Source organism: Heptranchias perlo, chromosome 16 (assembly GCF_035084215.1).
Source record: "Heptranchias perlo isolate sHepPer1 chromosome 16, sHepPer1.hap1, whole genome shotgun sequence".
NCBI lineage: Eukaryota > Metazoa > Chordata > Chondrichthyes > Hexanchiformes > Hexanchidae > Heptranchias > Heptranchias perlo.
In genome coordinates, this window is record NC_090340.1 from 15,954,422 (window position 1) to 15,968,898 (window position 14,477).

The 14,477-nt window shown below is 46.0% G+C and overlaps 1 protein-coding gene across 2 annotated transcripts in view; it reads right to left on the reverse strand.

The window, feature by feature from the left end:
• Positions 1-14,477, reverse strand: part of ndrg4 (NDRG family member 4) — a 214,098-nt gene that overhangs the window by 164,525 nt on the left and 35,096 nt on the right. For both annotated transcript variants that reach the window (XM_067997685.1, XM_067997686.1), the window contains exon 3: positions 13,690-13,734. In XM_067997685.1, coding sequence (XP_067853786.1) covers positions 13,690-13,734 — 45 coding nt within the window. The remainder of the gene's footprint in view (positions 1-13,689; positions 13,735-14,477) is intronic.

Here is a 14,477-nt window from a genome sequence, read left to right on the forward strand (position 1 = left end):
TCTAAGACCTTGATATCTTTCCTAAAGTGTGGCGCCCAGAATTGGATTCGATACTCTAGCTGAGGCCGAACCAGTGATTTATAAAGCTTTAGTATAACATCCTAGCAGTGGTGCAGCCCTGAAGTCTTCAACGCATCTCCCACTGGAGACCTGGAGGTAAATGCTGGGGTTGGCGGTGGGGGGCTGTTGAAATGGAGGGAGCGGAGATCGCTGACAGGCCCTCTCGCTCCATCTGGAAACCTCGGGGTCTTCCCACCACTATTACAAGGGACTGATGTCCCTTACAAAGGCTCTGCCTACTGAGCCCTGTGGGTGGTGCGAACAAGGGCAGACGGAAAGGAAATGTGCTTGGGAGCCGAGCCCCCCCCGCCCCCACCCCCACCACCACACACATGCGGGCTACAGGGAAGGATCAGCCAGCGGTAGCGATCCCAGAGGGGACGAGGGAGGGGAATTCAAATCAGGACTGGGAAGTGGCGGTAGGCTTCACTGTCCCACTTTGCTTCCCATTCTGCTGCTATCCCTGTGCACAGATTGAGCTAATGCAGTGCTTATGAGCTACCACTGTAGAAAATGACTCCCTGGTGTCAGAGGCTTATAAAGAAAAAGAACGAACTTGTATTTATATAGCATCTTTTAATGACTTCAGGTCGTCCCAAAGAGCTTTACAGCCAATGACGTATTTTTGTAGTATAATCACTGTTGTAATGTAGGAAACACGGCAGCCAATTTGTACACAGCAAGATCCCACAAACAGCAATGTGATAATGATCAGATAATCTGTGTTTTGTGATTTTAGGTGAGGGATAAATATTGGCCAGGAGACCGGGGAGAACTCCCCTGCTTTTCTTCAAAATTGTGCCATGGGATCGTTTACGTCCACTCTACTCGAGAGGGCCGAGGGGACCTCGGTTTAATGTCTCGATCTGGTGAGACTGGCACCCTCCCTTACCCCCTCCCCATCCCCACCCCCTACCTCCCCACCCCCCACTACATCCGCCCTCTCCCTCCCATGCAGAATGTCAGGACCCTACTCTTTTCAATCTTGGTGTTTGTTTTGGGATACAGTGTATGAGTAATTTGAGACATGAGATGTGGTAAGTGGACCATGCTTAGAAGGAAAACGGTGACTTTGGACCGATGGTTCCCAAAGCTCTCCACCACTGTGGGTTTTCCTCACCTCATTTCTGGGTCTGTTTAGACTAATTGATAGAGATTGATTGCTATGATTAGTCAACAACTCCATTATCATTGTATCATGCGACTACCAGGATGGTAGCAGGTGAACTGGATGGACTGTGGTCTTTTTTCGGCCAGCAATTCCTATATTCTTATGTCCTGCATTTCGGTTTCTCAGTAGTCATTTTATAAAAGGTTAAGGATCTGACGCATTCCCCATTTAATGGAACAAACACTGTCCTTCTCCTTCTCCTTTAAACCAGCACCAGATCTAATAAAAAAGTCAGATAACATCTCCGCTCAGCACACTCTCATTACATTGTGAGATTCACGCCTGCTCATGTGAGTGTGATGCTCTGGTGCTGTAAGTAACAGTTCCAAGTGTCACTTTGTGCTGAAGGATATTCAGCTGGAACTGTACAGATGGGCCTCTCTCAAATAGAACTTGCTTAATGATAATCCAAAGTTAAAGTGTAAGAGCGCTCCAGCAGGTACCTACAACGCCCCGTGTGGAAGATCAGAAAGATCCCAGGTTCGATCCCTGGACTCTGCAGAGTGAGCTGATCGCAATCAAGGTGGCAGTAGAATTGGCCTCAGCACTACTGGGTTAGGAAGGGAATAATCAAAGCTGGGTTCCTGATCCTGACTGCAGTCTGGTTACTTACTGGAAAGGCCATGTGCTGACATCATGTGAAGGCAGGATCAGGGTCAGGCTCAGCTGTGGTAACCTCCCCCCCCCACCCACAGTCAAATAGTTACGTGATGCTCGCTATCCAGGCTCACATAGCATGAAGTTCTGGAAGGCTGCTGACCACGAAACTGAATCCTAAGATGGGTCAGTACCTTCAGGAGAAATATGAGCAGATTGGAGGAGGGAATAAACCAGCTTTTGCATAGATAACTGGTAGAGCGAAGTTTATAAAACGCCAATTAAACTTTAGCACTGTTGAGATCACAGCCAGAAGATGACTCCTGTGATAAGAGACTTCAGTTATGTGGAGAGACTAGAGAAGCTGGGATTGTTCTTATTAGAGCAAAGGAGATTAAGGGGAGATTTAATAGAGGCGATCAAAATTATGATTTTTTAAATTTTTTTTATTCGTTCACGGGATGTGGGCGTCGCTGGCGAGGCCGGCATTTATTGCCTATCCCTAATTGCCCTTGAGAAGGTGGTGGTGAGCCGCCTTCTTGAACCGCTGCAGTCCGTGTGGTGACGGTTCTCCCACAGTGCTGTTAGGAAGGGAGTTCCAGGATTTTGACCCAGCGACAATGAAGGAACGGCGATATATTTCCAAGTCGGGATGGTGTGTGACTTGGAGGGGAACGTGCAGGTGGTGTTGTTCCCATGAGGAGTTATGATAAGGTAAATAAGGAGAAACTGTTTCCACTAGCAGGAGAGTCGGTAACCAGAGGACACAGAGTTAAGATAATCCGCAAAAGAACCAGAGGGTAGATAAGCAGTATTTTTTTTTAACGCAGTGTGTTGTTATGATCGGGAATGCACTGCCTAAAAGGGTGGTGGACGCAGGTTCAACATTAACTTTCAAAAGGGAATTGGATAAATAGTTGAAAAGGAAAAAAATTCAGGGCTATGGGGAAAAAGCAGGCAAGTGGGACTAATTGGTAGCTCTTTCAAAGAGCCAGCACAGGCACAATGGGCTGAACGGCCTCCTTCTGTGCTGTACGATTCTATGATGATTCCTGCTTGCTTCCAGTGCAGTCTCCTCCACTGGGTATCTCTGTTCTGTGCTGCAGCTTTCCCTCCAGGCGAACAGGGGTCGTCCGCTGTCAGGAAGGATGAAGAGGCCCCTCCGAGGCAAGTGAAAAACCTTCCTTTGTGGGGCCAGGAGATGTTTCCACTTGTGGGGGTGTCCAAAACTAGGGGTCATAAATATGAAGATAGTCACTAATAAATCCAATAAGGAATTCAGGAGAAACTTCTTAACCCAGAGAGTGGTTAGAATGTAGAACTCACTACCACAAGGAGTAGTTGAGGCGAATGGCATTGATGCATTTAAGGGGAAGCTGGATAAACACATGAGGGAGAAAGGAATAGAAGGATATGCTTATAAAGTAAGATGGTGTAGGTTGGGAGGAGGCTCATGTGGAGCATAAACGCCAGCATGGACCTGTTGGGCCGAATGGCCTGTTTCTGAGCTGTAAATTCTATGTAATTCTATGTAACAGAACCGCGTCTACCCTGGAGGTCATGGCACCTCCAAGAGGCATCTGCGGGAGAGCCTCCCTTACCAGAGGGCCTAAGCACAGGTTTGGGCCTCTCAGAAGCACTATAACGGATGGTATGGACATTTTGGGTACCGATTTCTGTGAGTCATGTACCGGGGTGGGGGGATGCAATCTCCTGGTTAAACTGTTATGCAAAGCTACCACAGCCTAACAGTAACTCTTTGAATGGCCCTCACGCAGATGGTCGAACGGGTTGAACGTGCCCGGCAGCAGAGATACGGCAGCTGGAGGCAGAGATGAGGGAGGTGTCTCTTAGCATGAGTCATCGTCCATGTCACCCAGCCAACCCTCTCAAAGGACTCAACGCAAGAGGGTGCGCAGTCCCAGACAACTATTACAGAGACTTTTCCTGACCTGCTGAAGGAATGAATGAGCCACCTCTATCCTCGGAACCCATGGGGCAAGGCAGAAGACCTCACTTCCTTCTCCCACTAGGATAGCACTTAGAAGGAGCACTAAATGAGATAGTACAGGACATTCAGCATCCAATGTCACCAAAGGGGAAGCACCAGGGCGAGAAAGAGTAAACCAAACAAGAAGCACATCTGATTCATCAATCAGTTTGGCAGAGATGTAAGGGATATTGATATTGGTGTTTTCATGGGGGTGGGGGGGCACTGCCCTTTAAACTAGAGCCCATGGCTGGCTGTACCCTGGGGTGAGGGATTGTGTGTACCCAACATATATGGGGTTGGCATGTCAGCTCAGGGGAAATCTGATCCAAGAACAGCTGTACAGAAGTCTACGACCTTTTCAGTGAAGTAGTTTATGATTGGTCTGAAGATCAAAAAACCTGAAATGCGAGAACCAGCTAATCTATTTTGGTGGGGTAGGTCGAGGATACATTTTTTTGCCAGGGCACCAGGAGAACTTTCCTGTTTGTCTTCAAATAGTGGCATGACATGTCTCATCCAAAAGATCGCACCTCCAACAATGCAGCACCCTCTCAAGCACTGCACTGACGTGCCAGGCTAAGATTATGTACTCAAGTCTTGGAGTGGGGCTTGACCCCATGACCTCCTGACTCAGAGGTGATAGTGCTACTGCGTAAGTAGCTATTCTTCACTATCACAGATAGTGAACACCGTAGGTGACAGTGAGGAGCAGAAGGGCATGACAGCAAAGCCTCAACCTCCACATGCACACTCTTTCCAGCAGAGGTCACAACATAGCAATCAGGGCTGATTTTGTTTCCTCTCCCTAGCCCAGGATTGCTGAGGTCATTTGTAGCAACCCATTTAAGATCAACTAGCTCAGGCCAAGAATCAAACCTAAGCTTTCTGGTCAGTGTAACTCAGTACTGCACTGGGAAGTGCCTTTATCCAATAAGCAGGAAGGTTGGCTGATATTTCTTCTCCGTAACCCAGGGGCACTGAAATGAATTATAGCAGACATGCTAACACTTTGGCCAAAATCAACACAATCAGGGAACCAGACCTGAGACCTTCATAGCTTGTACGGTTCCGTTCCACAATGGTGAACAAAATAACCAACTGAGCCATGGTGAGGGGTTACTGTGTGGCTGTTTGTTTACGGTTTTGTGACCTGGTTTTAGAGGTTTTTCCTTTCACCCCTTCTCGACTGGACCGCACCATGTGTTAACCCAGGTGTGAGGGCATGAAATTGACAAGCTCCCACGAGGTCACTGCTTGACATGCGGTTTCTGCGAGGTATGGGACAGCGGGACAATGCAAGCATGTCTCCACTTTTTCATATTCCCACCATGGAAGCGGCTGGCCTCCCCTCACCATCAGAACAGCCAAGGTCAGGAACTTCCCTTGGCACCGTGCTCCATCCACCGTGCCAAAAATTTCCAAGTGTATGTGCCCCCTTTGGTCCCTCCCCTGGCATTTTTCCTCTGATTTTGCTTAGTCTTTCCAAATGGTGCATCAGTTGTGGCCAAAAGTGGGGGGAGGTTAATCTTTTCCCAGACCTCCACCAATGCAGATTGAAGCTGGCAGTGAGAAGGCATGGCCCCTCCTCTCTGCGCTCTTGACAGCAATATGGGGTTTCTGGAGCTAACCAATTTTTTGCTGCTGCACCTTAGTGGTCTATCACCCCTTCTCCTCCACGCAGATACTGTTCTCCAATAGCAGTGTGTATGAGTGAATATCTCAGCAGCTCTAAGCACCTTGCTCTTGTTAATTAACAATTAACTCATGGATGATGACTGCAGCTCAAGTTGGACTGCTTGGGTTTCCCTTGCACGCATCAGGAAACAAGGAGTTATTGTGGCTGCATTGGGATGCTATTGTGCCGGTATCCAGGGTAACAGTACAAGTGACCATAACTGAAGCCAACAGAGGGGCTGTCATCGAACTTACTCCATAGGATGCCAACTCACAGTGAGAGAATGTGCTAACAGGGTGCCAGTTCTCAGGGAGACTATCAGCAGGGTGCCAGCTCTTGAGGAGACATGTGTCAATTAAGTGTCAGGTGTCTGAAGTTTAAGAATATTTCATTCATAACTTTAACAAATCAGCACTTAAGAGTGCAAGTCAGCCATCCTTAAGTTAGACAGTGCAGACATATTGGACAAATGGAACAACTGTGTGCATTTATGATTAGCGATATGAATAAATAAGGCTACAGGTCATGATGGTATTATATGTGAGACTAATCATTACAGTGCTTTATTTTTGCTTCATTACCATTACTGTGAATAGTGTGAAAACAAGCAATGAAAATATTTGCCAGACTAATCGATTTTCAGTGTTTGTGCCCTGCAGGGGTTTGCCAATTATTTGCTTTCCATTGCAGAGGGTGGGGATTTGGGCTGGAAGGATAATGGCACAAAGTATCTGATGTACTGCAGATTCAGTGGGATTGGGCAGGTCAGATCTGATTGGGAATGACAGCAAAGACCAGGTGACGGGGATCACGTGACAAAATGACACAATTAAGGTTTGCAATCATTTCTGGGCACCGCACCTTAGGAAGGATATACTGGCCTTGGAGGGAGTGCAGCGTAGATTTATCAGAATGATACCTGGGCTCCAAGAGTTAAATTACGAGGAGAGATTACACAAACCAGTGTTGTATTCCCTGGAATTTAGAAGATTACAGGGTGATTTAATCGAAGTTTTCAAGATATTAAGGGGAACTGATAGGGTTGATAGAGAGAAACTATTTCTGCTGGTTGGGGAGTCTAGGACTAGGGGACACAGCCTAAAAATTAGAGCCAGGACTTTCAAGAGTGAAGTTAGGAAACATTTCTACACGCAAAGGGTGGGAGAAGTTTGGAACTCTCTTCTGCAAATGGCAGTTGATGCTAGCTCAGTTGTTAATTTTAAATCTGAGATTGATAGATTTTTGTTAACCAAAGGTATTAAGGGATTATGGGGCTAAGGCGGGTACATGGAGTTATGGAGCCGGAACAGGCTCAAGGGGCTAAATGGCCTACTTCTGTTCCTATGTTTCTATTTCAGCCAGCCATTTGGAAAACTCACTTTCATACTGGAGGGAGCCATGGCTCAGTGGTAGCATTCCCGAAGGTGCAGGGTTCAAACCCCACTCCAGTCAGTACCGGCAAGTGGAGACCAGAGCTCTGGCTCTGAATTCTGGGTTCCCATCCAGCGGGATAATCTCATCCGGTGGGTGTGGGAGGCCTTCCCTCATTGTATGGGTTGTGGGAGCCCATAAAACCCTCCTGCCATATAGGACCAAGTTGGTATGAAGATGGTTGTAGCCACAGAAGGAGCATTCATGTTGTGGCCTGTCAGCCTATGAATCCTTCCACTACTTCACACAATTGTCCAAGGGAAGTGTGAAGATGCCACAACAGCTTTCACACTCTAAATATCCAGATTTACAGCTTTTTGTCTAATTCATGTGCTGACTGACTCATGTATCTTTCTGACAGGCAAGATAGATGAATATACACTCCATAAAGTACCAGTGTGAAACCCAGAAGCAGTCAGCACTTTTGTTTTGACAGGTAATGTACACACGCCAGAAAAGTGAGCAAGTTACTTACATTTTTAGCAAAATTGAGCAAATATACCTCCCGATCACAATCTGGTGTCCCCAGCTAACAAATGTGGCCAAGCACACATCGGGTGAGGGCAGTAGTTGGGCTTGGCTATGATGTGCGCACACACTTACACTGCTCCATCTAGTTTGATGTACAAATTATGCAAGGGGAGAAAAAAAGGGAGCAAGGGAAATTGAAAAAAGTGTTTCTTTTTAAAAAATACAACAAACAATAACAGACTGTGCACAAGGATGCCTGATCTTCACATCAGCTTCATCTTTTTGTTTATCAACAGCAGTGGGTTTGTCTGGTGCTGACTCAACCTGCCAGAGCACATCTGGCTCTGAATAAACATTATTGTTTCGCTGCTGTGATTAATAGCTGCGGTCCTGGGTAACAATCCAATCAGAAACTCTTGCATTAATTCAGCCAGATTGCTGACAGAATAACTATAGTAATTAAATGTAAAGTCAACACAGATCATGGCCTCCCCGTCCCAACCCAGCGCGCACGCACGCACGCACACAAACTCCAGGCTGAGAACTGATGAGTATATGACCCAGGATCCACTGAAAGTGTCATCCTGATTCCCCAATTGATGCTCCCTCTCCGGCTTCAATCAAAACAGCCCGAGAGGTGCCAGACAGTCGGCCGATCTTTTGGTCTTGTTTTGAAAGACTGGGTGGCCTACACCTTACAGGGGCTGCAGATTGAGGTAATAATGGGGGCAAGGGCATGGCACTCCCATATAAATAATATTATAGTTTCAGAGAGCTCTCTTAGCATTACCATGTCAGTTCTGTGCCTCTGCTCATGAACAAGAGTGTGTGTGGGAGTATGCAGGGAACATGTGTCTCTGCATCTGTCTGTTTAAATTAGAATGTCTCTTTGTCCGTGTATGTACTTACCTTGGTGTATATGTGTCAGTATGCCTGTGAACGTCACTGTTTTAGGGGGACATCTTCAACTTGCCGCCTGGGTGTAAAATTGGTGCCCGTTGTAGAAACCGCCTGATTTTCATTACAATTGAAATGAATGGAAATAAATCGGGCAATTTCTATCACTGGCAGCCAATCCACAATGCCAGTTTTACTCCTGGGCAGCAAGTTGTAAATCTACCCCTTTGTCTCTGCACGCACTTGTACATCAGTGTGAGAGTGTATATAGTGTGCAAATATCTGTGCATGCTGTTGTGGGTGTGTATTCATCAGTGTGTGTATTTGATAGTGTACACCCACGGGTATGTATGTCGGTGTATGCTTGTGTGTCCATGTTTGTATATGTGCGTCTCTATGTGAAATTAGTGTTTTTGTCTGTGGACATATATTTGTGTGTTAGTATGTGCATGTAGATAAACATGTGTAAATGCCTGTTGTGTCATTGTGTGTTTATGCCAGAATGCATGTGTATGCCTGTATGTGTGTAATTGTGGATGTGTATTCTCATGTACGTGGATGCAGCAGTGTGTGTGTATGTTGTTGCGCATTGTGGGGGGTGTGTGTGTGTGTGTGTGTGTGTGTGTGTGTGTGTGTGTGAGATATATTGCATATATAATCCGTTGTGCATAGGTATGTCAGCAAAGGCATGCATTTGTCAATATGTCAATGTGTATCTTTGTGTGTGTACCCCAGTGTGCATGTGCATATTGGTGTGTGTATGTCAGTGCACATGTACACATCAATGTGAGTATACATATCAATGTGTGTACATCCGTCTGCATGCAAATGTCAATATGTGCTTTTGTGTCAGTATGCCTGCCTGGTGTGTCTGTGTTGAGTGTAAGAAACTCTCACCTCTCTGTTGACAGTAAGGATCTGAAGTGAAATTAGTTTAGGCAGCCTGTAAACATCAAGAAACAAATTCAGTTCTCCCAGTGTCCTGAGCCAACATTCCTCCCTCAACCAACAGCACCAAAATCAGATTAACTAGTCATTTATCTTATTAGTGTTTGTGGAAATTGGTTGCTTCATTTGTCTACATAATAATATTAACTGCACTTTGAAACTAATTTACTGGCTGTGAAGCACTTTGGGATGTCCTGAGGATGTAAAAGGCACTATATAAATGCAAGTTCTTTCTATCTCTACAAGGACCCTGTGACAGAAGCAGAAGCTCAGTCATACTTCAAACAGGAAAATTACTGTATTATGACTTTAAATAGACAGAAAAATGTGAATTAAAGATTGGTTTAATCTCGCTGTATTCTTAAAAGAGGTCCTTTAGCGTGGAGCCTGGGGTAGCCAAAGACACAACTACAGTTCAGAGATTGTCCACAATTTCAATGAAAGACAAGCTGTGGATACGGTAGCAGATATGCAAGTCAGCCGGAATACATTCACTTTATTCAAAGGGGAGGAAGGGTCTTTGAATTATTGCTCCTTTGAAGGATCATCGGTATTTTATTTGTAAGTTCCAGCTACATAGCCTTGGACACTGGAGATGGTTTCTCTGCCAATCAAGGATTTAACAGAAACAAAATCTCCAAATGGCCAGAAGGCCATGCCTTATTTTCTTCAATATTGTAAATAATGCACTATTTTTAATGGGTTATGGCTGTATATTTTCAACACTAAATTGAATCAAACAACAGTAATGAAGAAAAAATAACTCGAGTGCACTGCCCTGATCTCAGCTGGGATGGCGGTACGTCATTACAATGGGCCTCAGCATCTCTTAAGTTAGGAAGGGAACAGTCAGCCAATGTCCCAGCTCCTGGTTCCTATCCAATGACTATTGCTGGGAACTGTGTACATGGGGTTGTCAGGTGAGGGCAGGAATGGGTTTCCCCCCCCTTCAAGCCCGACCTTTCGATGTTTAAATAGCCTGCTGGCACCCATGAAGAATGGCTGTTTGGGTGAGGTACCTCAGGATTGCCGGCAATTGTCAAGCTGTGGCCTAGCATGCGTCAGCCCGCAGGAGAGGGAAAGAAACATTCAATGGAACCAAAAAAACAAAGCAGGAAGTCTCAGCACAGAAATCACCCCAGAACATGAAGTAGCAATTTCACAAACCTCGCAGCTCAACGTTTTGGTGGGGATGCCTCAGCCCATCTGCTGCGGAAACCCTTTTCCATGCCATTCTTACCTCCAGGCTTAACTATTCCAATGCTCTCCTGGCAGGCCTCCCATCTTCCATCCTCCATCCTCCACAAACTTGAGCTCATCGAAAACTCTGCTGCTGTATCCTAACTCGCACCAAGTCCCGTTCACCCATCACCCCTGTGCTCGCTGACCTACATTGACTCCTGGTCCACCAATGCCTCCATTTAAAATTCTCCTCCTCATGTTCAAATCCCTCCATGGCCTCGCCCCTCTCCATCTCTGTAACCTCCTCCAGCTCCACAAACCTCCAAGAACTCTGCGTTCCTCCAAGTCTGGCCTCTTTGTCCATCCTCCACTTCCTTCACCCCACCATTGGTGGCCATACCTTCAGCTGCCTGGGCCCTAAGCTCTGAAATTCCCTCCCTAAACCTTGCTGCCTCTCAACCTCTCTCTCCTCCTTTAAGACCCTCCTTAAAATTACCTCTTTGACCAAGCTTTTGGTCACCTCTCTGAATGCCTCATTCTTTGGCTCAGAGTCAATTTATTTGTTTGATAATTGCTCCTATGTTTGCCTTGGAATGTTTTACTACGTTAAAGGTGAAATATAAATGCAAGTTGTTGTTGTTGTTGTTGCAAGCATCCCGTGCAGCACCATTTTGACTTCAGCAGCCAAAGAGGAGGTCAGGTGCTGAGCTGCACTGTCCCATGTCCACAGACTCATACAGGTATCGAGGGTTCTCTTTTCCCTTTATCTGAGCCTGCCATGTCCGAATCCCCTGCCCTTTCAGACTGGGAGAAGGAGGATGGGTTGAAATGTCTTTCAATGCTCTCTAAGATCTTTCTGAAATTTTATCCCTCTGCCCTTTAGTTGTCCAATCCTTTTGAATTTGATACACATGCTATTTTCCTCCCCTACCATTGGCACCGTCCCAAGACTAATCAGAGTTGTGAATAATTATGCAAATGAGCTTGGACCAGAAAATTGAGCACTATCAGCAGTTGGGATTCAGGTGAGTCTGAAAGCAGCGCAAACTAAATTAGAACCAACTTACACCTGAAGACAAAAGTCAGCCCATAGAACTTTACAACACAGAAGGCGGCCATTCAGCCCACTGAGACTGTGCCAGTTCTCTGAAAGAGCTATCCCTTTAGCCTCATTCACTTTTAACATTGTCCAAATTTATCCACTTCCCTTTCTAAAGGGATCTGCTTGCATTGCTGTGTCTGGTGGGGCATTCAGCGCCCGAACAACGCTCTCAGCTCCTGCAGGGTCGCGTCTCTTGGTTGCACATCACTCAGATAGGTTATCTGGTCATTTATCACATCGCTGTTTGTGGGACCTTGCTGTGCACAAATTGGCTGCTGTGTTTCCTATATTACAAAAGTATTTCATCGGCTGTAAAGTGCTTTGGGATGTCCTGAGATCTTGACAGGCGCTATATAAATTCAAGTCTTTCTTTCTTTCACGGAACCCACTGGCTGTTTTCTAAACATATTTGATTTTTTTTATTTGTTAGAAGCCAGCTTCGTCGGTGAATCATCCAAAATCAAAAAAAAAATCTAATTAGCGCCTGGAAGCTGCAACCAACTTGCACTGGCACCTGAGGCAGGTGTTAATTCAGGAGGTGACATTTGAACAGAAATGAAATTCAAAACCTTTCTTAATGGAAAGCGAACACTCATCAATTAAAGAACGAGCATTAGAACTTTGGGTGAGCGTCAGACTGAATGTTCACATTATACATGTGATGGCTATTTAATTTTGGTTCATAATTTGAGGTGACAGTGGATCATTACTAATTTATTATGCAAATTATTGTGTGACCAACGCAGTGACTAAAAATAACAAATACTCTGTTAGATAAGGATCTGACAGGCGCCCAAACACTTTGCTGTAATCAGCGGAAGCTCTGATAATTATCCTGTAACCCTGGCACGACAAGACTTTTGATGGCGGAGGTTATCGTTCCAATAGTGAGCCGAGGTAAAGCTCTAGGATCTAAGGGCCTGGTACTGTACGACTGAGAGGAGGCAGGAAAGTGAAAAAAGCTCATCTGGCTCATCCCATCATTCAGGAACATGTTCAAGAGCCTTTCTGGCTATTTTCATCTGCCCTCCTGCTAAGCCTGTGGAGGCACAGCTCTTCTGATTAGTCAAGGCGGCGGGGGGGTTTACAAATACTGCTCTTTTTTTGGGGGGGGAGGGGGGGTGGTGATGACTTTTGCGGAACGCAAGAATAAGACAATCAGAAAAGAGATAGAGAGAGAAACAGGAGGCATATGTCTCACTCCACAGCTTCTTGCCAAGTCCGTACTACGGAGTCTGTGTGAAATCAGTGTCGGATAATAATTTAAACTGTCTGGAAAAAGATAATGGCCAAATCTTCTTACTCCAGGATCATTCTCGAGAATAAGGACAGTTTTCTCAATGACCAACTACCTCCCTCATCATTGTACTCCTGCCCTTTCCATCCTCATCTCCACTGCCAAGTGTGAGGATCTTATGGATTTCTTCACCTCAAAGATCGAGACTAACTGTGCAGCTGCTTTACGTGCCATCGTCCCCTCCTCCTCCTCCCACCCCAGCGCTGACCCTCTATTGCTCTCAAACTTCTCTCCCATCCCTCCCTCCAATCTCATCAGGCTCATTTCCTCCATGAGGCCTATCTCTGCTCCATCAATCCCTTTAGCGCCCAACTCCTGAACACTCAGCTACCTCTCAAAATGATCCCTGTTCAAACATTAATATCTCTTCTAATTTTTTTCCCCTTCCTTTCTAGCACAGCAGCTCTTGGAAGTGCAGCGCTGTATTATGGAGTGGTGTTATGTGGATTTTTGCCCGCGATTTGCTTCTAAACAGTTATGTTGTTGGGCAAAAAGGCAGCAGGCATTTGCTATGATGGGAGAATCAGAGCGCTTGGTTACCCCAGCGTGGATCTGCAAACAGCCCAGATACAGAGCAGCATTGCCAACTAGTTAGTTTCCATGGTAGAGGTGTGGAGCTCTGCCTGCCTCCGCTCTTGGCCTGTGGAGTGGTGCTTGGCAAGAGTGAAGCTAACCAGTGGGAGAAAATACCTTTTAAAATCATTAGGGCAACCGAAAGACCATAAATAATTCCCGAGGCACTTCCTACAGTAACAGATACACATTCTGTCCCCAAACGAGCCTGATCTCCCCCCCCACCCCCGCCCCAGCACTGAAGACTCTTCCTCCATGGGGTACAATATCAAAGAGGGTTAGAGTACAGTACCTGCCAGTCTGAGTCCACCGGGGGCAGGAACACATCACAATTCTCCTGCAAAGAGAAAAAGAGAGAATATCACATGGAGTGACGGTAAAAGATCTTCATTAACTGTGTTGTGGTGTTTTAGGTTCTAACAGAAAACGGAAAGAAATTACAGATGCAGCCGATCACAGAGTTAGGGGTCAGCCGATCACAGAGTTAGGGGTCAGCCACAAAGTAAATCTAGGTGAGGTTTTGGGTACTTATCGTAGGCACAGGTCTGTGGCCTACCACTCCATGGCACTGCCCGCCAGTGCACCAACAAGTTGTCCACCACCATTCCATGTAGCACAGGCAGAAGTGGCTCAATCACACACTGTAATCTCAGCAGCCAGAAAGTGTTGAATGCCATCAGAAATACAGTGTAGAAACATCAGTGTGGCACATTTGAGCCCGCAATCGTCAAACAGGCCTCGTCGATCTGCCAAGCAGCAACCCTCACAGCCCTGTCTTTCACAGCAGCACCCAGAGAGGTACAATCTCTCACAGGGCAATTCATGTGCAGAGAGAGGACAGGCAACTGGAGTAAGAGCCGCATGTTTAATTAGTGCTTTGGAACATTATACAATGGGGACTGAATGGGAAAGAGTTTGGTTCATTGGGATTCTATACAATGGGAGTGAACGGGAAGGGGTTGGTTCTTTGAAATTCTATACAATGGGAATGAATGGGAAGGGATTTGGGGAGGAATGGGAAGGGGTTCAGTTCATTGGAATTCTATACAATGGGAATGAATGGGAAAAGAATTTGCTGCA